We start from the raw sequence: 24,775 nt of genomic DNA on the forward strand, positions 1-24,775 counted from the left end.
TTTTGAAATATATCAAAAATTTTAAATGCAATGCACTAGCTAGGGACTATTATTTGTTATGGTTTAATTTGCATTTTAATTACCAACCCCAAAGGCAAGTTTTTGGTGTTATAGTGCTTCGGGAAATTATTTATTCCTTTCTTTTTTTGACCAACGCTAAAATACACACAAGGTGATTCAAAAAGAATAGTCGAGCTCCAAATGTGTATATTTTGAAGAGCGAAAGTGGTACAAAGATTCTTTTAACATACATAAATCATTCTAAAGTTATTCAATGTACTGTCTTCTGGATTCCTGAACAGTATCACACCTGTACTTAAATTCCTGTCACACACATTCTAGCATGTCAGCAGTCACAGAAGCAATTGCAGAAGTGATCCAATTTCCCCATTTGGGATTGCAGGTAAGGGAGGGTACAAACACAGTATCCTTTACATATGCTTACAGGAAAACATCTAAAGGTGTTAGGTTTGGTGAATAAGGGGAAGTTTATGAATCACCTTTGCCTTTACAGACTATCATGAAAACATCATAGACAAAAATAATTAGTTTGTGATACAACATCTAGCAGTATCAGATTGAACCTTTACAATTATCTTTTTCATTCAAACTCCAAAAGAGAGCTGTGAATCTAGTAATCCAACTAGCAGCGCTATGAAATTCAACCATTCATTTTGGAATCACCCTATATACACAGTTGGTGCTAAATTTTACAATCCTTAAAATTTATTAACAATCACGATTTTATGAACACTTTTAATAATCCCAACCAGTTCAAAAAATCAAGCATCAACTGTGTGTAGATATATATACATACATAATTTACGTTATTCTAGTTTTGACACTCAGCGAAGTTTCAAAACACAATTGCTGTGCTACAAACGCATGTTTATTTGCTATGAATTCTTAACGCAGCTGTTGATAGTTTTATCAAACATAATACTAAAAGTCATACTTCTGCAAGTGTAAATGAATCATTATAAAAAAAAAATCATAACACTTTGAGATTTATATTTTTTGCAGCATTAAATAAAATCTGCTAGTTATCTGCTGTGGTAAAGCTCATTGTGACACTTGCACAAATAAATCTGAATTAACACCAATATGTTCATTAAATGATTTTTTTCCCCAATAATATTAAAATTTTACATTGCTGGACACCAAATTGTATCAGTTAACATTATTTTGTCCTTTATGCATAAAAAAAATTCTTGCAATGCGTTTGAAAAGAAATTTTATAATAAAATGGTGTAGAAAAGTAGATAAATTCAAGAAGAACAGATTATAAAGAAATAAGTATGCATACACACTTTATTCTCATTTAAGCAAAAAAGAGAATGCACACGCACAATTACACACACACAAAAGAAAAAAAGAAGAAAAAAAAAGTTAAAAGATAAGCTCATGTGGGTCATTCTTGAACGTTCAACAAAAAATTTGAGAAACATTTCTTTTTTATTTCAATCTTTGCAAATTATATTTTGTGATCTTATGCAAGAAAAAGCATATTAATGAGCATAAGTTATAAATGGAAATAAAATACTGCATGCAATTGCAAAAATGACAAAAAAATAAGACAGCTTTCTCAACGTATCAAATATTGGCAATATCAAATATTCATACCAATATTAACATAGCATACTATGCTTCTCACATATGATGCATGTAACCACAACCATACTTCCATATATGAATAGATCTCGGATAGCACAACCAGGGTTGCCACAGGAAAATACAATAAAAATTAGCAAAAGCAGCCAAAAAAGTTGTAAAAAGGAAAGTAGCCCGAGAAACTTAAGAAGTTAAAAATTTAAAAGCCAACCATATGGCCACACTAGATAATGCTTACGCTTCTTTACTGGCCCTGACAATTTATGAAATTTCCTTGTTAAGCAATGCAAGTGGAAAACTACATGCTACATGCCCATATTGGCTGCACTAGATAATGCTTACACTTCTTTACTGGCCGTAACAATATATGAAATTTTCCTGTTTATCAATGTAACTGGAAAACTACATGCTACATTGCCCATATCAGTCGCACTAGATGATGCTTGTGTTTCTTTACTGGCTGTGACAACTTATGAAGTTTTCCTGCTAATCAATGTAACTGAAAAACTACACACTACATTGCCCATATTGGGCGTAATAGATAATGCTTACGCTTCTCCAATGGCCTTGAGAATTTATAAAATTTCCCTGTTAATCAATGTAGAAAACTACATGCTACATTGGCAGTATTGGCCACAATAGATAAGGCTTACATTTCTTTACTGTCTGTGATAATTTATGAAGTTTTTCTGTTAACGTAACTGAAAAACTACACATTACATTGCCCATATTGGGCACTCTAGATAACACTTAGGCTTCTTCAATGGCCATGACAATTTATAAAAAAATTTCCCAGTAAATCAATGTAACTGGAAAACTACATGCTACACTGCCGGTTACTAGATAATGCTTATGCTTTTTAACTGGTTGTGATAATTTATGCAATATCCCTGTTTATCAATGTAACTGGAAAACTATATGCTACAATGCTTGTATTGTCTGCACCAGATAACGCTTATGCTTCTTTACTAAACCAAAACCCAGTGGCATGACAACCAATGAGTTCCAAGGCCTACAGTGCCCATCTTAGTCTTTCTGACCAAGAGCTCTGGGGGTGCTAGGCATACATTTCAGTTAGGTGATCAGCCCAAAGCAGAACCCCAACGGTTTAGTATCCAAGAACGCTTGGTACTCATTTAAATGACCCACTGACGGGATAAACGGCCGAGTTGACTGTGTCCCCCCCATGCCCAAGTGGAAGCGCAAAGCACTACCACTGAGCGACTTGGTCACACTTCTGTACTGGTCGTGACTATTGATGACATTTCCCTGTTAATCAAAGTAACTAGAAAACTGCATGCAACATTGCCTGTATTGGCTGCACTAGATAACACTTAAAACAAGTATGTGAAATTTTTTGTTTTAAAGTAATTAGAAATATATTATTGTATAATTTTGCCTGTAATTCCGTTGGTAATTGTGGATTATTTTGAAAAGAATAGTTACTTTTCAGTTATAGTTCATAATCGGCAAACAAATTTGCTTCATAATTTTTATTAGTTTATTTTTCATTCATTTTTTAATTCAGGAAGATTTTACTATTTCTTGATCAAATTCAATGTTATAAGGCTTTTAACTACATTTGCAAAGATGTTAATATTCAATTTTATCTTTTAACACACCATAAAAATGGGGTTGAAATCAAATTCTGTATGATTATTTAGTCTTTTCATAGGCGAAATAAATTTTCCTTAGAATTGTCTCCATTTAATATTTCACAAAATATCAAGTATAGCTCAAAAAATTACCTGTACAATTACATGTTACCCAAAAACCTTTTTTATAAAATGATAAAATTTGAACCTTTTTTTTTGTAGCATTTCCTTTTTATTAATGTTAAAACTTATGAAACAAGAGAAGGTTTTAAATTTTTTAAAGAACTAGAAAAATTCTCGAAGTTGGAATATTTAGAAGTAAATAGCTTGTCATAATTTTCTTTTTCATTATAGGAATACACTTTTGATCCAAACTTTGTTTTTGTGCTGTGCATGTTTTTTTTTTTTCTGGTTATGGTAATAATAATAATAATGACAGAACAAATCAAATTGTTCCACAAAAAAGTTGGATTTCCTGAGTAAGCAAATAAAATCGAAGAAATTCCGGGAAAAAAAGGAAAACTTAGCAGTTATGGTTATTCAATAAATCACTTTTCATCCAAAAACAAAAGTAGAGAACAGTTTTTTGCATGATTTAAGCTGTGCCCTGATTGCTGTTTAAATGCAATGAAGTGATTCAGTCAGTAAAAAAAAAGCAAAAAAAGTTTTTTTTTTGAACAAAAATATGGTGAAATGGAAATGAAGAATAATATTAAAAAATTTACAGATTTAAAAACAAAAAATGGAAGGCGTATAGGGTGAAAAGAACCTTGAGTATTTTTGAAAAAAAGTTCGCTTTTTTGGGGGGGGGAGGGTCTCCAAAAACTAGCCATTTTTTTAAAAAAAGTTGCTTATCAGCCTGTTTTTGCTTGAAAGTCTCGAAGTTACCTAAAGTCAAAAGAAAAAGAAAACATGCAAATAGCCTGTGGCAACCCTACGAACCTGTCATCGCAAATTTTAAGACATCACTGTAAGTCACATATTGAGAAATATGTCTCAGTGGAGACACTATGATACATTTGTGGCATATTTCAAAAAACTACCCTGTGACTTTGATGCAACAAATAATTTGTAACTGGATATTATGAAGATGTCACTGCAACGTCATTTTGTAACATCATCACGAATTGATAGTTGCAAGTTGCAGCAACCAGTTGATGACACATTTTACAGCAACGTTTTTATGGCTGCTATGTAACAGGCACTCTTATGTGATCATCACATGACTTTCGCATAAGGGTCCCATTTTAGTCACTGTGCTATTAGGAATGTATATATGCAGTGGGACCTCCACATATTGAAGTAGCAACCTGTTGGAAAAACATACTATACATAGAAATTTCAATATGTAGAAGCGAGCTTAATTTTGATTCTTGAAACATTAAAGTTAAAGCTAAGTTTGTGTACAAAACTTCATTTCTAACTTATTTTCCAATTACATGAAATGAAAGCAAATAATTAAAAAATATATATATTGTTTAATACTTTAAAGTAAACAATAATGTAGAGATAAGTTACAATGAAAATAGTTGCATTCTTTGAAAAGAAAAAAAAATAACTGAAAATTTTGCTAAATAACGAGTTTGAATACAAGTTAGAAATGTTTGTATTGGTTCAATCCACTAAAACTTAATCGGAATTTTTTTTGCAAACATCTGCAGTATTTGATTTTTTGATGGCTTGGAAATGTTTAGATTTTTCACTGAAGCTTAGCAGATTCAGGAATGAAGAATTACTATGAGAAAAAAAAAGGAGTAGCTAGAAATTGGTTTTACACGACAAGTTGAAACATAAAATCGAAAACGACTTTGTGTTTTTTTCTAAAATTCACTCCACTTCTTTGTCCACCTCTAAACTTCAACTGATTTGTGGTGTTCATAGTGACAATCATTGAGCTTCCTTCTTTTCCTGAATCAAACATTCTAAAGTCGAATGAAATGCCTCACAATGTCTAAAAATAATTTCTAGACATATAGATTTTTTGGATACGCATAAAATTTTTTCTCAGCAGCGAACATTGAGATTTTATAAGAGTTTGATATCTGGAAGTTCGATATATGGAGGTTCGACTACATGCATATATATGACTTATTTACTTTCAAACAATACAGATAATCTACATGTATGCACAATAGGTTTGTTCTTCGCAGGGTCCTCCTCAATATCAATACTGATGACATTCTTCTGTTATTTAATTTTGTTTAAATTTTAGGAAAGACATTTTTGATTACACCTATATATAACCTAACAAAGTAGACATAAATATATATGAGCAAGAGTTGAATGTGATACTCCTGACAAAATGTCTTCATTTAGAATTGGAAGTCTAAATTTTATTCATTAATATTCAACAGCTGAAACATTAAGTTAGGTGGATAACTAAATATACTCAACAAGTCACCTACACCACATTACAATAATTAATCTGCTAAGTTGTTTGATATTTTAACAATTTATAAGGAATAAGTTATTGGAAATATAATTAAAATTGAATCAGCCATACAATGCTTAAAATCATGCATAAACAAAAGTAATAAATAATTTTTATTAATGATTTTTTTTCTCAACAGCAGGCTTTTTAAAAGAATAAGAAGTCTGTTATAATCATACTCTATCACCAAAGAATAAAATATTTTTGAAATATAATTGTAATCATATGAATCTTTTATCTGAGCACATAGATGTGAACACTAAAAAAAAAAAAAAGTAAAATGCCCAATAACTTTACTTATTCCTAAAAAGTTCATTAGTTTTCACAACAAACATTTTGCTTTATTTTAAATAATGTAGCAAATGCCAAGGGAATGAAAAAAGGGCTAAAACTGGAATATAATGAAACATTAACATGATATAATATAAAAAATAATATAGGATTTAAATTATGTAAGATAAATAACTATTCTTTGAACATGACATAAAACATAGAAGAAACATTACTCTCAGATCACTCTGCTGCCAGTTTTCAGACGAATTGTTTACACATAAAACATATTCTCAACAACTTTGCAAATATAGGAGACCTTGTTATCACTTTTCTTATGTTAAGCACCATTCTACACACAACCAAACATCTGCCCTTATTACACAAATAACAGCAACAGATCTTTATATACAATAAAAAATTAAACATTTAAGAAAGACTTCCAAAATTTTGAAAATAAATGTGACTTGAAATTAAACTTTGGAATGCAGCCCAACATCATATTGGCATGTACATTTAGCATGCATCAAAGCTACATGAAGTAGCCTTTCTTTGACATGTGCAACAAAAATACATTCAAGCTTAACTGAGCATGACAAGTAGTGCAGGAACATTCTGTCATTGTATCAGGGACCTCTTACCTCGGACGTTACAATAAAGGATGAAATTTGATATGGTTTATGAAAGTCAAACATGTGGAACACATGGGAACTCCAGCATCACATTTTGCAGTAAGGACCTTTCATTTTCAAAAACTGCACAACAAAATAAAATACATAAGCAATAATTCATTTATGCAGATATTAGTTGTAACAATCCAATTGGAAAAAACTACAACTCAAATTTTAACATGTGCTATCATATTAACTAACTTAAAATTTACAGATTAAGACTATAATGAATCAATAAAAAAAAGAAAGTTTTGAATAGAAAAAAATTTAACACATAAAGCATCTTTTCATAACAAATAGAAAATCGAGTTTCCACTTTCTTGCTGACACACATAAGCAGCAATTTCATCAAATGTGAGCACAGGAGTTGGAAAAAGTCGCAAATAACTTTCAAGCTGCGATATTACAGGGTGTGATTGAAAAGTAACCAAACTTTTGCAACTGTGCGGTTTCCAGGCATCGTAAAAGAATGAGTTTTGGCAGAAAATGAACATCTCCTTTTGTTCTTTCAGGCCAAAAGGAGTCAGTGCGCTGCTAGCAGCGGTTGAGTAAATATGGTCCTACGTGCGAAGGTTCGTTTACAGTCGGTTATGTTATCCAAGTGATGAAAATGCAATGAATGAGACTGACCAGTGTTACGCAATCAAGTATTGTGTAAAACTAAAAAAAAACTTTATTGAGAACCATGACTTGTTTAAGGAAGCCTTTGGAAATAATGTTCTGTACCGGACACAAATTTGAATGGCACAAGGCATTCAAAGATGGCCGGGAGGATGTCGAAGACAGACAATGCGCAGGGAGGCCTTCGACTTCAAAAACTGACGAAAAAGTTAACAGGGTTTGTGAATTCTTGAACATTGACAGTCAGGCAAGCATCCGGAAGATGAGTGAAGAGTTAAATCTAACTTACTACAGCGTTCAAAAAATTGTGACCGAAGAATTGACCACGCGAAAGTGTGCACGAAACTGGCTCCTGATAACTTACGATGTATAAACGAAAAGCTGAAAGGCTAAGTTCCTTAAGTCAGTGAACAATATTACTTGCTTATACAAGCAGAGTTAATACCACACAGTGGAAGATGCAGAATTAATGTCTATGTGAAGAAATGAACATTGGAAACTTGTTTAAAATCTTATCAAAAATTTATTGGTCCATAGAAATTAGAATAAATAAACTAACAAAATAAGTGAATAAAAATAAAACCTGGCCATAAGCGGAGGTGGGTTCGCAACTCCCCAACATCTACCGGACCTAATACGCAAGAGGCTGATGAACGCAAAAGAGAGGAGGAACGAACGATTGGAATCGTTCACTATTTATACTTGCCTCGTTTGCATATGATTGGGCATCAAAGGATGCTAACCTAAAACTGAAACTTTTAATGTGCCGAAAGAGTTGAGAAGTTAATCTAAATTGAATAAAGTCGATTTTACATTACATTACGAATGAGAACGTTACTGAATATCGTTTACCGATGTCTATCAGTTCCCAAGGTTTTGACAGCTGAACAAAAGGAAACACATGTGCAAATGAGTCCTGAAGTGCTTAAATCACAGATGTGCCTCTCCTGGACTTCTTTTTATTCCCGCTCATCAAAAGAAACCTGAAGGGAAGGCATTTACAGTCGATAGCCGACATTCCAAAATGTATAACCAACAATCTAAATGACATCTCGGAATATGCATTTAAAAATTGCTTTGAACAGTGGAAGGAATGCTGCCCCCGGTGTATCAAAGCCCAAGGGACGTATTTTGAAGAATATTAAGTGCATTTGTCAAAAATTCAATAAAATTGTTGTTCCAGCAAACGTTAGGTTACTTTTAATCGCACTCTGTACACTGTTTAAACCAAGAAAATCAATTTAGAATTGGGCAAGCCTCATTTTGCATTCATTGTGTTTGATTTTTTTAACACCTAGTGCAAATTAAACTTTTCACGAAGCTAGGCTAAAATACCCAAAGTTGTTTAAACGTTCTTTCAAACCTATAGATAAACCTTAACAGTGATTTTCAGCATATCTAAACCATGAGGCAGTTTTTTTTTTTTTTTTTTTTGAAACATGACATTTGTCACCTTAAAAATTCAAAAATTTTAAAAGCTGAATTTAATATTTTATAAAGATTGAAATCTTCGTTCCTCCAAAAAGTCAATGCCAAAGTCCAAAAAGTTATTTATTCAGGGTTCATGCACTTGTGGTTAAAAAAATTTCCCTGACTTCTTTCAGGTTTTCCAGGCTGTTTTTCAGAAAATTCCAGGTTACTTGCTTCATTCAAAATTAAGTTTAAAAAGCAATATTTTAAAAATAATTAAAATTGTTTAAAATAGAAATGTGGAAGAACTGAAACTTCTCTCCTTAGATTTAAACAAAAATTCTTAGATTTGAAAATATCGAAAAAAAAAAAAAATCTTAAGATATTTTTTTCTTTCTTTTCTCTCTCAAAACTTTTCACACATTTTGTTCAAAATTGTTTAAATTGGTTTACTACTTGTTGAAAACAAAGCACTTTCAGCTCTTTTTAGTGGTTCTTTGATGTCACATGTCATGTGCAATATTAGCATTTTGCTGTAGTCGCGGAGCAATCTTTTAACATCCGCTGTTGGTTAACAATTCTTCTTTTTGTTTTCTTATTAGTATATAACACAAAAAATATTGGGCAAAATACAAAGCTATTTTTCAGTATAAATATGATTAACTTGTTGCATTGATCGGCATAACATATAATGCAAAATAACAAAAATAAACATTCGTCGATTATAGGCCCATGCCAATAATCATCATTTTTTTCCTTTTGCATATTGAAGGATGCTTACATTAAAATGAAAAATTTTCTTCTCTAGAATATTAATTTTTAAAAATTCATAATTTGTTGCATATTTTATGTTACTTTCAATAGTTTACATTGAGATAAACATTCAGTTTTGTTGTTGGAAGTTTACGTCTGCTTCCATCGTGCAAACAACCAAATATGGCGACTAAGTGAAAAATTTAAGATAATATAATAAGTATATTTGTGAATTAGTAGCATGAAAGCAGTTATAAATAATAAATACTCCTTAACAAGCTACAATTAAGACAAAATAGTCAGTTTTTAGCACACAGCATATAAATCAATTAGAATAAAAAAATGTTCTGAAGATAAAATTTTGTATTTTTCCAGAAAATAATTATGAATTATCCAAAAAAAAAGGCACATCTTGTGTTGTTTTCAATAGTTTGCATTGCAGTAAACTTCCAATGCCGTTTTTGGGAACTTTGGCTTTTAAAAAGTCTTATGTACTTCCATCTTGAAAATGACCAAATATGGCGGCTATGCCCAAAAAATAAATACAAATGTGACGACCAGCAACAGGCTCTGGGCCCAGCTAGACTGGTTCCTAGTCAATTTACAATCCCCAGTGAAGATCAATGGCCCTCTTAAAACTGTCTACTCCTTTGCTCATTACCACCTCTTCCGGTAAGCTGTTCCAAGGTTCCACTACCCTGCTAAAATAATAATTTTTCCTAATATCCATGTTAGCCTGAGATTTAAATAGCTTAAAACAATGACCCCTTGTCCTGTTTTCAGTGCTATACTTCAGCCCTGTAACATCTTTCGTTTTAATAAATTTAAACAGCTGAATCATGTCCCCTCGGTCTCTTCTTTGCTCAAGACTGTACATTTTTAGCCTTCTAAGCCTGGAATCATAATCTAAGTGAGAAAGTCCACTTATTAGCCTTGTAGCCCGCCTTTGAACCCTTTCCAATACATTAATGTCTTTCTTAAGATAAGGAGACCAAAACTGAACACCATACTCCAAATGGGGTCTTCCCAAACTTCAATATAAGGGCAGAAGAACTTCTTTAGATTTATTTGAAATAGATCTATTGATAAACCCAAGCATCTTATTGGCTTTGTTGCTAGCAATGCTGCACTGTTGGCTAAATTTTAAATCCTGACTTATTAAGACCCCCAGATCAGTAACTTTGTCAGCCTGACTAATGACTGAACCTTGCAAATAATAACTTGTACACTTATTTCCATGCCCTAAATGTAGCATTTGACATTTCCCAACATTAACAGCCATACCCCATTTATCAGCCCACTCCGTAATATGATCTAGAGCCTCTTGCAGCTGATTTGCTTGTTCTTCATTTTCTACAGTCCCCATAACTTTGACATCATCAGCAAAACAATTCATGTTCCCAGAAATATTTTTGTGAATATCATTCATAAAGACAATGAACAAAACAGGCCCTAACACTGATCCTTGAGGAACCCCGCTTAAGACCTCACTCCAATTAGAATAATTTCCCCTTACAACTACTCTTTGTTTCCTTCCGGTCAGCCAGTTTTTTACCCAAATGAAAGTTTTCCCTCCTATTCCTATATCAGCTAATTTGCTAAGTAGAGCAACATGCGGTACCTTATCGAAAGCTTTTTGAAAATCAATGTAAACAACATCTACAGGCTTCTTATTGTCCAAAGCCATGGTAACTTTGTCATAGAAATGTATTTTCAAATGAAGTAAAACGTCATCCCTGGAAAATACAAAGTCCTCAAGCTGTACTATAGCTTGTGTCTTGTTGGTGTCAACTGTTGAGATACAGTTATCATTAAAAACACTCGAAAAAAAGTTATTAAGAACATTAGCAATATCACTATCGTCCTGAATTAAAATTCCGTGCTCATCAACCAGTGGCCCAATATGACTATTTCGAACTTTCCCCGAATTAGCGTATGCAAAAAACCTCTTGGGATTCCTGTTTATGTTATCTGCCAGTCTTTGCTCCAACTCTCTTTTCTGAATCCGTACCAAATACTTAAATTTACGCCTTGCCTTACAATATTGGAGCCTATCTGCACTGTGACCTGTTTCTCTAAACCTATGAAAAGCAGCTTGCTTGTAATTTAGAGCGTCTTTAGTTTCCCTGGAGAACCACATTGGCCAAATTTTAGTGTTGACGCCCTTTCTCCTAAAAGGAACATGATCCCTAACCGTATTCGCTAGATTTTCCTTAAACTCTGCCCACTGAAGATTCACATCGCTATTGTCCAATCCAGAAGAAAAAACTGCTTTCAAACTCTGCCGAAGTGCCACAAAGTCAGTATTTCTGAAAATGGGCACAAACCTAAAATTCTCTACTTTGTGCATATCAATTTTAATCCCAAACCTAATACTGTTGTGGTCACCATCTCCAATGTGTTCCCCTACACATAACCCCTGAACAGAGCCTACCAAGTCGCAGAAAACTAGATCCAAAATCGCGTCCTGTCGAGTACTCTGAGTTACAATTTGATCTAAGAAAAAGTCACCAATTACTTTCAAAAATTCCTCTTCTCCGCTATTACTATGGTAAAAATTATTCCAATCAATTCCTGGAAAATTAAAATCTCCCATTATGATGACTGACCCCTTGCTAGAAATGTCACTAATAATACTAAACATCTGTTCGTCTTGACCCTGGCTTAAGTTGGGTGGCCTATAAATATTCCCTAAACGTAGTTTTTTGCAATTATTACTAATCAACTCCAGCCAAATCATATCAATCTCATTAGGTTTATCATTAATTACCAATTCATTGCAAATTAAACTGTCTCTGGCATAAAATAAAACCCCACCACCTCTTTTACCTACTCTATCTTGTCTAAACAAATTATACCCAGCAATAGATGATAAATCATCATCACTTTCGGTAGCCCATGTCTCGGTAACTCCAATAATATCCAACCTCTCATCTATAATTATGCTTTTCAATTCTTCCATCTTGTTCCTAATACTGCGAGCATTTGTATAAAAACCTTTAGTAAGCCCATCTTACTTTTATTTAATGCTGCATGATTGTTTGAAACCCAATTGTTAAAATATTTTCTCTTATTAGCCACCCTATTTCCGTTTCTACTAAAATCCAAATAGTTAGTAAGTACCCTTTCGAATTCTGCTCCTTAAACCATGCCCCCCATTCCAACTTAGTTTTTTGATTCTGAAGCCTCTAAAACCAAACCACTAACCATTTTGACCCCTGTAGAGCTCAGATGCAGGCCATCCCTAGCAATCCAATCTCGTTTACATTTACTCCACGCATAAATAAACCTGATACTACGCTTAACGCAAATTTCCTTGAGTACCAGGTTCATACACCTAGCCCGTTGGTTTAACCAACTCCTATGCACTCCATACCTGGGAAGCAAACCAACCACTTGGACATTTGCCGAACAGTTGGTTGCTTTGTCCAACAGGGAATCCCATTCCTTCGTAAACTCATCGTTGTTACTATGGCCTACATCGTTAGTTCCCACCCACAAAGTAACTACATCCTCCTTATTAAATACCCCCTTCTTTTCAGCAACCCTATTTACATCTCTCACCCGAGCCCCTGGCAAACAACATCTAGCCACCTTATGCCTAACTCTGCCTATTGAGTTTCCCACCTCACGCACCATTTAATCTCCCAAAATTATACCCTTTGTTCCCCAGTCAGTCGCCTCAGCAATAACTTTCCCCTTTACCTCTGGAATTTTCCCACTATCTAACACACAGCTAATGCCCACATCCTTTTTACTAACTTCCTCCTTTAATTCTGGAATATTCCCACTATCTAACACACAGCTAATGCCAACCTCCTTTTTTGCTAACTTCCCTCTTTCCCTCTGGAGTGTTTACCCCATCTACACGCCTACAGCCCAATGCTAACTCACCCTCCAAAGTAAGCATCCTAACTCTGATTTCTGAGAGTTCAACACAATTTGTGCAAATAAAATCCTTCTCAGACTCATCCTTCCCCTTAAACAAGCAGAACATCTGACATAGGTCACAAGAAATCCACTTGTCCCCTTTACCACTTTTAACCTCCTTCATTATGCATATAACTCCCATTCTAGCTCAAAATGGTACACTTAAAAAGTCAATACAAAAATACAAAATTGGAGAAATAATTCTAATTATTAGAATTAGAAAGCATTGGAAGTAAAATATACAAATATTACTAAATCCTAAGACAAGCAGTAAATTAAAATAAACAAGTTACACCCTAAACAGAGCACTCAGGCTTAACAACAAGAAATCAGCACAATTTAGGCTTAGCTACACAGAATAGAAAAACACTTTAAGAAAGCAAGTAAATCAAAAATAAGACTTAAAAAGCACAAGAATACTTAATTATATGATGAAATACAATAAAAATACTGAAACTAAAGTAGTAAAATAAACAATTACAGTAAAAAATCACTTATCTCAGGAGCAGCAAAAACACTCCCCAGCAACTCTAGCGCCCTCTAGCGGCGGAATATTTTTTTGAATTTGTAGCATGAAATCAATTTTTTGAAAAAAAAATAAATAAATCTACATGAAACTACAATTCAGTTAAAAAGTTTTTTTGCACATTTGCATCCAAGGCAATAAGGGTAAGATTAAGTTTTAAGAAATTTTTTTTTAATTTCTCAAGAAAATAATTAAAAATAAGATTAATAATAATAAAATTTAAAAAAACAAACTTGCAGCACATTTTGCATTATTTTCAATTAAAGAAAACATCCAATTCTGCTTTGATTTTGTAAACTTAGGCATTTAAGGATTGCGTCTAGCTCCATCTTGTAAATGACCAAAAATGGTGACTATGTTTCACACACAGCTAAAAGACTTTCCAATCAAAAAACCATTTTCCTTTATCGACCCACCCATCTTCAGGCTTGTGCTTCCGAAGCAGTAAATTGTCATCTTCCCTGTTGAGTATGTGCATAGTTCCTGTTCACCCAAGGAATTTTTTTCTTGGGAACTATTGAAGGTCAAAAATGGCAGATGCGGAAGTTTTTTTTGGGTTGCCACTTTTTTAATTGCTAGCGTCATTTTGCCTCAAAAATTTTACAATTTTTTTAGGAAACATCGATAAAAATGAAGAGTAGACCTCATAGAATAAAATTTCCTGGGAAAATATGGAAAAAAGTGCTTTTGAGGGCAAATTTAGAAAATTCAATGACTTTCCCCTGACATTTTGACCTGTGTCATTTTCCCTGATAATTCCAGGTTTTCACGGAGCGTACGAACCCTGTTATTTACTCCCTTCATAAAAAATAGAAAAGATGGACTTTTGTTGACTACTGTAAATTTAATGCGGCAACATGTAAGTTAAAGGAACTTTTCTGTGTACTTTAATGTCACTACACATTTGACCAAAACAAAAATAGCAAGAGGATGATTTTTACTCTCAGTTTATAAAATCATAAAATGTATTTCAAGCTTACTTGGATGACTAGAGATGGCCCACCATTGACAATATCTGGAGGTATCTGTGACAGTGGACAATTTTCAATGCCCATAATTGACAAATGTGTACACAAAGCAAGTTCCAATGGCAAATGGTGGAGACTAGGGTTATCATTGATTAACAAGGTATCCAAATTTTCAAGTGTTCCTACAGAAATTGAACAAAATAAGAAACAACTGAACAGCTCCATTTAATATATTGGAAAAATAAAATTAATGCATGCATGCATAAAATGCATAATCAGAGTAAGAAAAGCTATTGTCAAAAGTTTTTTTTTTTTTAATTTATTTAGAGTTTTAAATCATGATTATTGTATTTAAATATTAATTTTTTTAAACATTATTTAAACTTAATGAAAATATTCTTTAATTAAATTTACTTACGTAGTTTGATACTTAAATTACTTACGCTCAGTAACAAATACAAAACGGGTATGTAGATAGGGTAAACATTGATGGATATATTTAGAGGCAACGAGTATGGAGTATAGTTTAATTCCAATTATCTGCGGAATAGGGTGAAACGGCAACCATGGATAATCTTCAATAAATATTAAAAAGAGACTAGGGAAAACAATAGCTAAAAAAATAGATAATATTTACATTCATTTAAATCCGGCTAAAATCGTTCACAGTGTATGAAAAACCAAAAAGTGAATTGCTCATTACTGAGAAACACATTACACACATAACCAGCAAATCGTACAAACAGATCAAGATAGGATATGCCAAAATTGAATAGGGGAGAGGAATTTTTCTGAACAAAACTGGTCCACTCACTCGTATACACAAAGAGTGCAAATGCAAAAATCTGGTTTCAACGAGTCAGGTTCTCTAGACGATTGACGGTTTGATGCCGTTGGAAAGGAGGGGGAAGAAAGAAATAGGAATATCTAAAAATAGATTTACCACTTCTTGAGTAAACATTAGTGTATTTTTTTGTATTCAGTAAACCATTGCCGCAAAAAAAAAGTCTTAGAGACTTTGGATAATTGGGAGTTTACTGTATTGACTTTAGCTTTTGAGCTTCCTTGGGAACTTTAAATCTTGCTAAGAATGGCATAAGTAATAGATCTTGTTATTAAAATAAAGTTAAAGTATCCAGAATTAGTCTAGACACTTTACTTTTCTCGTAACTTAGTCAAAAGTGAGTAAACTTGACAAAAGTCTGAAGAGACAGGCCCGTGTCCAGGATTTCATAAAGGTTGAAACTTTTTACCTTTGTAACTTACGTTGTCAAAGGAAAACTAACTACGCGTGTTGAATAGTTCATTTTAGTTCGATAACTAGGCTTTTATTTATTTATTTATTTATTTTTATACGTTTTGTGTGTGTGTGTGTTTTTTTTTTTTAATGAAACCTTATTTGTACAGTTGAACATTTTGTAAAAGCACACATATTTCTTTTATGCCACCTAATGCTAGTTTCTTTTTCTTTTTCTTTTTTTTTCTTTTGTTTTTCCATCAAATAACATTGAACAGGAATTTAATGAAAATAAAATTTTATTTAAAAAAAATGCTGTTTCGCATAGAAACATTTTTCTAATGTGTGAAACGACTAATTCATCCAACACTAAAGGCGTAGTATAAAAAAACCTAACAGTAAGCAAAGTAACCATTTTCCCTGCCCCTAAGTTTTTTTTTTGGGGGGGGGGGGGCGGGGGCTACGTCATTGTCTGATATTCTTTTAAATAATTTTCCCTGTACGCTTACAGCATTGACGCACTCTTCAGCCATTCCTCCGTCGTTTATTTTTTCAAGCGCTTAGAAGCGAAGGAGCTTAGGAGTCCTACAATTGAGGGTTAATGTTAATTGTTAAAGATGGGGAAATATTAAAGAGGGTGAATACTGTATCAGAGTTTAACTCTAAAATTAATTAAAACTTAAAATACGTTTTGGAAAATCGTTTAATGATTCATTGATTTTTTTTTCAATGGGAGGGGTTTAACCCCTATAACCCTCCCCTTGGACACGGCTCTGTGAAGAGACAATGAGAGACAACATAAATTGAAGATACTTAAACCTAGGTTGTAGAAAAATCTTATTGTGAAATTGGATTTGTTTGATTTTATCTGTTTACATTTGTTACTTTAATTTGTTTCAAAAGCATTTTACATTACTTAATATTAAAAGTTTCTGTCTTCAACATTTTAAGAGCTTGTTGATTTAATACCAGCTTAAAATTTATTTCTTGCTACTCTGCTCAAGTTTAGATTACTTGGGGATGGAACTTGTCAATTTTCAATTTTTCGCAACAACAGAAGATATTTGCAAAAGGGACCCACATTTTAAGCATGCTAGTTTACAGGTATAAAGGATATATATATCAATGAATCCAAAGAGACATATACTATTTGATATAATGAATTTGATATGATTGATACAGCACATATTAACATATTAATCGGACTTATACTATAGGATATGTGTCTATTTTTGCTACATGAAATTAAATATGTAAAAATTACTACATTAAGAATAAGACACAATGAATCAATATTTGTGTTTAAAGTTTAGATACAATCAAGATCTAAGATTACTTAGGTGAATAAAAAGATGATACTTGTAAAACAGTTTTTATTAAAATAACTGTTCCAGAAAGAACCACCACTTTGAGGAGGGAGGCAGGCTATTTTGAAACAAACAAAACAAACAAACAAACAAAAAGAAAACCTTGGTAAATGCCATTGCTTTAAGGTGTTAATAAAGAGTGTTAGTACACAAAACATTTTCAACGAAAAAGGAATGAACATACATTCATGTAAAGCAGTCTTAAAAATACTTTGAAGTATAATATACAAACCAATTTCTTCAGGAAGACATGTTAAATTATTTTCACCCACATTCAACAAAGTAAGATTCGAAAGTCGTCCAATAGCTCTAGGTAAACTTGTCAATTGGTTACTCTGAATAATTAATTTTTGCAGCTCACTTAGGTATCCTGATGTAAAAAAAGGAGATAATTATTTAAAAAAAAAACAAATGATATTACACTTAACATTAATAATTAAAAAAAAACAAAAGATATTCTACTTAAGTTTAACAAGTAGTTAATCAAATATTTTGATTTTATTTCTAAGTCTCATTTCATTAGGTTATTTTTAGAAATTGCTTACTAGAGCAGTTACATTAATAAAAGATTCAAACCTTGATTTGATTAGGAAAAGCTAGAATCTAAGGGGGGGGGGGAGCATAAAATACACAGTTTAAAAAATACCAGCATAAGAAAAAAATATATTTAGAGCTCAAAAAAATAATAAAATAATAATAATAATTTAAACTTTGACATTTTGAATTCAAATTATGTTTTTCGCAATCACGAGTGTGTGTGTGTGTGTGTGTGTGTGTGTAGGCGTGTGTGTTTGTGTATGGGGGGGGTTATGTATATGTGTGTATGTGTGGGGGGTATGTGCATGTGTGGGTAGTTGTGATTTTGTGTGTGTAGGTGTATGTGTGTATGTAGGCAAGAAAGTGACGCAACCTGGAGACGGTTTTCGCTAGAGGAGCAGCATCGTGAGGCGGCCGGCAGACGGTGGTGAAGCAGAGGGAGGTGGGGGGAAAATAAAACCATATTAATTCAAAACAGTCAAGTGAGAACAATAAGCAATCGTGATTGCTCAAAAAAAAAAAAAAATAGTCTGAATTTTTGGCATCTTGAATCCAAATTATGTTTTTTGCAATAACGGGCGTGTGTGTATGAATGTGCGTGTGTGTTTGTGTAGGCGCATGTGTGTGGGTGCTTGTGTGTGTATGTATACATGTGTGTGCATGTTGTGTATGCAGTGCTGTGTGTGTATGCGCTTGTGGGTAGTCATTCGTGTGTGTGTGTACGTAGGCGTTTGTGTCTGTGTGCAGGCAGGAATGTGTGTATGTGTATCTGTGCGTGTGCGTGTGTAGGGGTTAGTGTTTGTCTGTGCGCAGGCATGAGTGTGTGTATGTGTGTAGGTGTGTGTATGCGTGTGTGTGTGTAGGATATGGACGCAACCTGGAGACGGTTTTCGCAAGACGAGCAGCATCATGAGGCCGGTCGACGTGACGGTGGTGCTGGCAGAGGGTGCTGGTGGGAAAATAAAATGATAGGAATCCAAAACAGTCAAATGAGAACAATAAGCAATCGTGATTGCTCAAAAAAAAAAATCACACACACAAACACAAGTGATATTTCTTTGATGCCTTAAGTGCTAATCACTAGTAAACACACAGCTGAAAAGGTTGAAAGGAAATAAAAGAGTGCAAAATTACCCAAAATGAGTTAAAATGTGACTATGAGAATTTATTTTCATTGCCAGCATTTATTATCTAGTGTATTGTTTCATAGGATTCAATATGCAATATAATTCTTATTAGGAGCCATACAGGATCATCATTATTAGTGCAAATTAGTCTCCCATAAAAAAAGTTACAAGAAAACAGATTACAGTTGAAATTAAAACTGAAACAACATTTTTTAAAGGAAAAAGGGACTGGATTTTGAAAAAAAAAAAAAATAAATAAAAAAAATATTAATTTGAATTTTTGGCATCTTGAATTCAAATTATGTTTTTCGCAATCACGAGCGTGTGTGTGTGTATGAATGTGCATGTGTGTTTGTGTAGGCGTGTGTGTGTATCTATGCATGTGTGTGCGAGTTGTGTATGCAGTGCTGTGTGTGTATGCATGTGTGTAGGCGTTCGTGTGTGTATGTAGGCATATGTGTTTGTGTCTGTGTGAAGGCATGAGTGTGTGTTTGTGTCTGTGCGCAGGCATGAGTGTGTATGTGCGTGTAGGAGTGTGTGTGTGTAGGATATGGACGCAACCTGGAGACAGTTTTCGCAAGAGGAGCAGCATCGTGAGGCCGGTCATGCGACGGTGGTGCTGGCAGAGGGAGGTGGTGGGAAAATAAAATCATAGGAATTCAAAACAGTCAAATGAGAACAATAAGCAATCATGATTGCTCAAAAAAAAAAAAAAAAAAAGATTTGTGGATTTTGTTTAACTAAGACTATATGAAAGATAAAATATTTATTTGATTTGTTAAAATTGAAAAGAAAAAATGAAAGTTTACCTATGTCGTTAGGCAAGATTTCTAATTTGTTTTCTTCTAAATCCAGAATCCGAAGTTTTCTTAGATTACCAATATTTTGAGGCAGCTTTCTTAAAAGATTATTACTCAGAATGAGAACTTCAAGTGATTGTAAGAACTGAATGTCATCAGGAATCTTTGTGAGTTGATTTGTACCAAGATTGAGCTCTACCATATTTGTCCATGTTCCAATGTCTATCAAATATAAATGAAAATGAAATTAGAGATAATATTTGTAGGCAACTTTTACACACTATTAGCTAATGTGGTGGTCTTTCTAACAAGGCACACACACATAGATTTTGTACTAAAATACACTCTAGTTTACAAATCAACAGAAAATGATAAAAGTATGATTCCAGTAATTGATGCTTATCTTAATGGATAGTATCTATGTTCCTATGTCATTCTAATGCCCTATATTTAAAACTTCTTTGCAAATGCTAAAACATTTTTTTTGCTGAAAAATAGTTTTCACATATAGCATAATACCAGCATAATGCAACAATTTATCTACTTGATGCCAGGTCTTCATGTAACCTTAATGTCACAAGAATCTCGTAACATTTTTCCCCTTCTCCAAGACAATATTCTTCAACACACTTATTGCTATTGCCATTTTAATAAAATTTTATTTTATTTTAGCATAATTTTAGTACTAAATGGTATCTTTGAGAAACTTTGCATTTGATACTAGCAATTAATAATGAAATTCAACAACATCAAGATTGTTTACATTTGAAATAACAGATAAAATGTTTTTTATACTGATAAGAGCAAGAGACTGCATAGCTAGAAGCTTGACCATGTGGAAAATTAGAATAATTTATTTGTAAAAATTGTACAATACATTTAAAATCAGAATTATTATATATTCTACAGAGAATAAAAACATACTCAAACATTTATTTATTAGTGGAAAACACCTTTTCCTTCCTATTGCTTCCAAAAATTCAAAATGTAGACCATTTTTCATGAGCACTAGCGAGTTTTCTTGAATATTTTAAGTAGTATGAGTTGGCAGACTACCCCTCAATATGTCCTTTCCTATGACAGTGTCTATCGAGAAAATAAAATTCAAGTACTTTACAAGGACTTTTTAATGACATTTCAAAACTTCTCAAGGGCTAAAACTCTAATGAAGGATCTGCAAAAAAATAAGATAAGCTTGAAGAATGACGCTATTAAATATGTTATCAAAAATAAAGCTATGTGTGGTTATATTAAGTTTTATGTAACTTCTCTGTTTTTACACTTATAACTAGTTTTAGCTGGCCAATGCCTAACTGGCATTGGTTTGAAATTCCTTTTTTCCGACTGTACCGCTTGTACTGATCTCATATGCAGTGCTGGATGTATGTTTTTCTGAGCCAGGGCAAAAGATTAAAACTGCCATCCTTACTCATCTTCTTCAAAAAACTTGCATTGAGCTACAAGAAAAAAATATTTTTTTTTTGGTATTATATGCATTAATTGCTTTTCTACTCACAGCCGCCTTATTAATCTTAAAACTCTTATTATAGCATCAACTATAAAACGCTCGTTCTTATGTCAGTTTGATTTGGTTTAGGGGGGGGGGGGGGGGGGGGGGCTCTTTCAACCAACACTACAACTCAATGTGAAAGAGTCAAAATGGCTTTCATTGCTAAAATGTTAAGTATTTGTAGTTAGACAGCCGATCACTAATTATCACTGCAAAAACATTTTTCCTATTTGAATCAACAGACATCTTCCAAGTACCATCAAAAACCCATTTCTCAAAAGTTTCGTCATCATTTGCCTCAAGATTCGACACATCTGCTAGTTTGTTTGCAAATTTTTCATTAGTAACAGTGCAGCAAGGTTGGAGGAAAATGATCGATTCCAACACTTGGAATTTTCGCCTCCCAACTCTGACTCCTCACGTCAAAATCACTATGACTCCAACTTGACAACTTTGCAGACCTTGTTAGTACTGGTGCAATACATTACCAATATACAGGGGGGGGGGGGGGGGGTCAAAATTATAAGGAGAAAGTAATTGAAATACTTTCAAGATGCAAAATGATTGAAATCTGCTGCAATTCTCGACAAAGCATGTACTTTGTGAATATGCAAATGAGGAAAGCTTACGATGAGAACAATAAGCAATCGTGATTGCTCAAAAAAAAAAGTTTTTTTGGAAAATAGTCTGATTTTCAAAAAAAAAAAAAAAAACAAACAGGGGAAATAGAGTACTTTGCAGATGTGGTGGGCTTTTATTTTATTTTTTTGGCGTGTCAACAAATTATGCTTTGGAAAAAATGGTGCAAAAACACCCACAAATGTAGTTTGGTTGCAAGTTAGTGCACAAAACCAATATTAGCACTCTCTAGCACAATACGGAAGTTGCAACCTATTAAATATTCTTATTTTGACTATTAAATATTAACAGACCCTCAAAAGTCAGAAATTCACCATCGCCGTATTTTAAAACACAACGACTGATTTTTAATGAATTTTTAAAAATCCCATGTGCAAAAAAGCGCGCCTTGAGATGACATCACATGGCTGTACGGAAACTCACTCCGAGCGAGGTCCCGTGTTAAGACTAGGAGCTTCTAATACGCTCCTCATTTAAAGCCTTGAAATCTATTAATTAATCCGTTTAATACACAATGGAGGCTGGATTCGTGATAGGACAGCCCAAATAATCTCCCTGAAGTGACTTCGATGATAATATTTGACTTTTTCAGGGAGGATGAGTGATTCAAAGTTTAAGAAACAAGGGGAGTTAAACGAACAATGTTACTTGCAAGCAAGTATGGTAACACTCGGTTTTCGCTTTATTGGCAATAAATTTTGATAAACCTCTCTCTTTCTTTCGTTCATTCTTTTCCTTTCCTTTTCTCTTATTTTCTATTGTTTAAATTCCATTTAATTTTATTCCATTTTATATTTTTGCGTTTTAACTTTGCAAAAAAAGAAAAAGGAAAATATTTTTTATAGTTTCGATATAAAAAGTGCTTTAATTTATTTTTGCACGAAAGAAAGGTTTATAGAAATGTATTTTGCAGCTAAAGTGAAAATATTTTTAAAGTATCACTTAGTAAGTTAAAATTTCAATATATTTTTAATATTTATAAAGAAAGTATTAATAATGTTTTCATTATGATTAAAATGCAAATAGTGATGTTTTCTATTCAAATTTAATGCGTAGGATTTCAGTTCCTTTGCAATTTTTTTAAATGTCTTATATTCTTATTAAATATGTATTTTTGAAAGTGCTGTGAAATTTTTTTATCTTTTTCGCTATAATATGCAATAATGAGCAAACCGAGGGAAAACACAGGCTGCTCATTTCCCCTTGAAATTAATTTGCAGATGTTAAATTAGCAGTTACTACATATTTTTGACATGCATTAATTTTTTGAAGGGGGGGGATTTTTTTTCGGGCACGAAGTTTTTATGCACCAATTAATAAAGTTTAAGATTAAAAAGTAAGTAAATTCTCTTCAGTAGACAAAACATTAGTTGACATCAACAAAATGGAAAACATAATATGAACTCAAATATTTTGTCAATAAACTACCAGGTAAATCCACAGCTATCTGATTTCTATTTGGTACTAAAATCCATGCCAAATGGACTAAAATAAAAAATGTCTTAATGCGGTAAAAAGGATTTAACTTTGAAACTGTAATGGATTTCATTGTCAAAGGAGGGAAATAAGAAACAAAATTAATACTAATTTAGCACTTAATATTACATAACTATTAAACTATTTTACATTTAGATGAACTGAAAACAAATATAATTTAGCTCTTTTTAAAGTAAAGTTGAAATTAGTCATTGTGTTGGTGAGATATAATAGAAAATGTTAAGCATCCCAAAATTCTAAAACGAGTATTATAGTGTGCAAATGGATAAAAGAATAAAATTAAAAAGGCACAGAGCTTTGGCATTGTTTTAGACCAGCAGTTAACTTTTTTAAAGCCTCACTCATAATCAAGAATTACCTCAAAGTTAATTCTGAAAAAAAGTTAGCTATTGAATTTATTTATTCAAATTACGAACATAAATACTTTTGTTATTTCCAAGCACTTAAATATATATATATATATATATATATATATATATATATATATAAAATCATTATTTATTAAATTAAAAAGTTGTCAGTGTGAGTTGATATTGCTTACTTCCAAAAATCCCTTTCATAAATATTTTGATCAATTTTTACTCAAACTAAAGTCTTCTTCTAAGTTCATAAGTCTTGCAATATGACTGGCCGATGATCCAATCCTTGTAATTTTTAAGCAATATAAAATTCCATTTTGCCCCTGTCAGAGTAATCAATGAAATCTCTTTTTCTCTGAGCCTTTCTCCCTTTTGCATATAGCCATAGATGCGAACTGCTACGAAAAAATCGTAGTTTCTATGAACTACAGCCTTGAACTACAACGCTACAAAATCGTGTCCAAAATTTACGTTTTTTTTTCTTTTTACAGTCCAAATAAATAAATAAATAAAGCTTTTACAGATAATATCCATATTAAAATAAATTACAAAATATTGCTTTTGTGCTTAGTAATGTTCCAAACATTTGTTTCAAAATAAAAATAAAAAAAATTATTGTAATAAATGATTTAAAAATTTTTTTTTTTTTTTCAGAGTAAACTGTTACTTGCCCTACTGACAGGGTTGCCACTAAGTTCAGCTGCTAAAAATAGCTGCTTTAGTAGCTTGTACTATGAAAAAGTCGCTACATAGTCGCCAGATGCACAAAAGAGTTCCCTGACTTGGGTCAAATCCTTTTTAAAGAAACTTTCTGGTATGATTTCTTGAGTCTTACTGTTAATTAAAAACATAAGACTGACAGCATAAAAAGAAATAGATATGCAGAATTCGCGATATTTCCAATCGTGAGAAAATT

At 32.7% G+C, this 24,775-nt stretch overlaps 1 protein-coding gene across 1 annotated transcript in view; it reads right to left on the reverse strand.

Annotated features, from left to right (window-relative positions):
* Positions 1-6,516: 6,516 nt before the first annotated feature.
* Positions 6,517-24,775, reverse strand: part of LOC129219073 (leucine-rich repeat protein SHOC-2-like) — an 89,041-nt gene continuing 70,782 nt past the window's right edge. The window contains exons 11-14 of the mRNA XM_054853392.1: positions 19,864-20,076; positions 17,623-17,760; positions 14,799-14,968; positions 6,517-6,662 (exon numbers count right to left, since the gene is read on the reverse strand). Of these exons, the coding sequence (XP_054709367.1) occupies positions 6,627-6,662; positions 14,799-14,968; positions 17,623-17,760; positions 19,864-20,076 (557 nt within the window). The 3' untranslated portion in view covers positions 6,517-6,626. The remainder of the gene's footprint in view (positions 6,663-14,798; positions 14,969-17,622; positions 17,761-19,863; positions 20,077-24,775) is intronic.

Source organism: Uloborus diversus, chromosome 3, assembly GCF_026930045.1.
Source record: "Uloborus diversus isolate 005 chromosome 3, Udiv.v.3.1, whole genome shotgun sequence".
NCBI lineage: Eukaryota > Metazoa > Arthropoda > Arachnida > Araneae > Uloboridae > Uloborus > Uloborus diversus.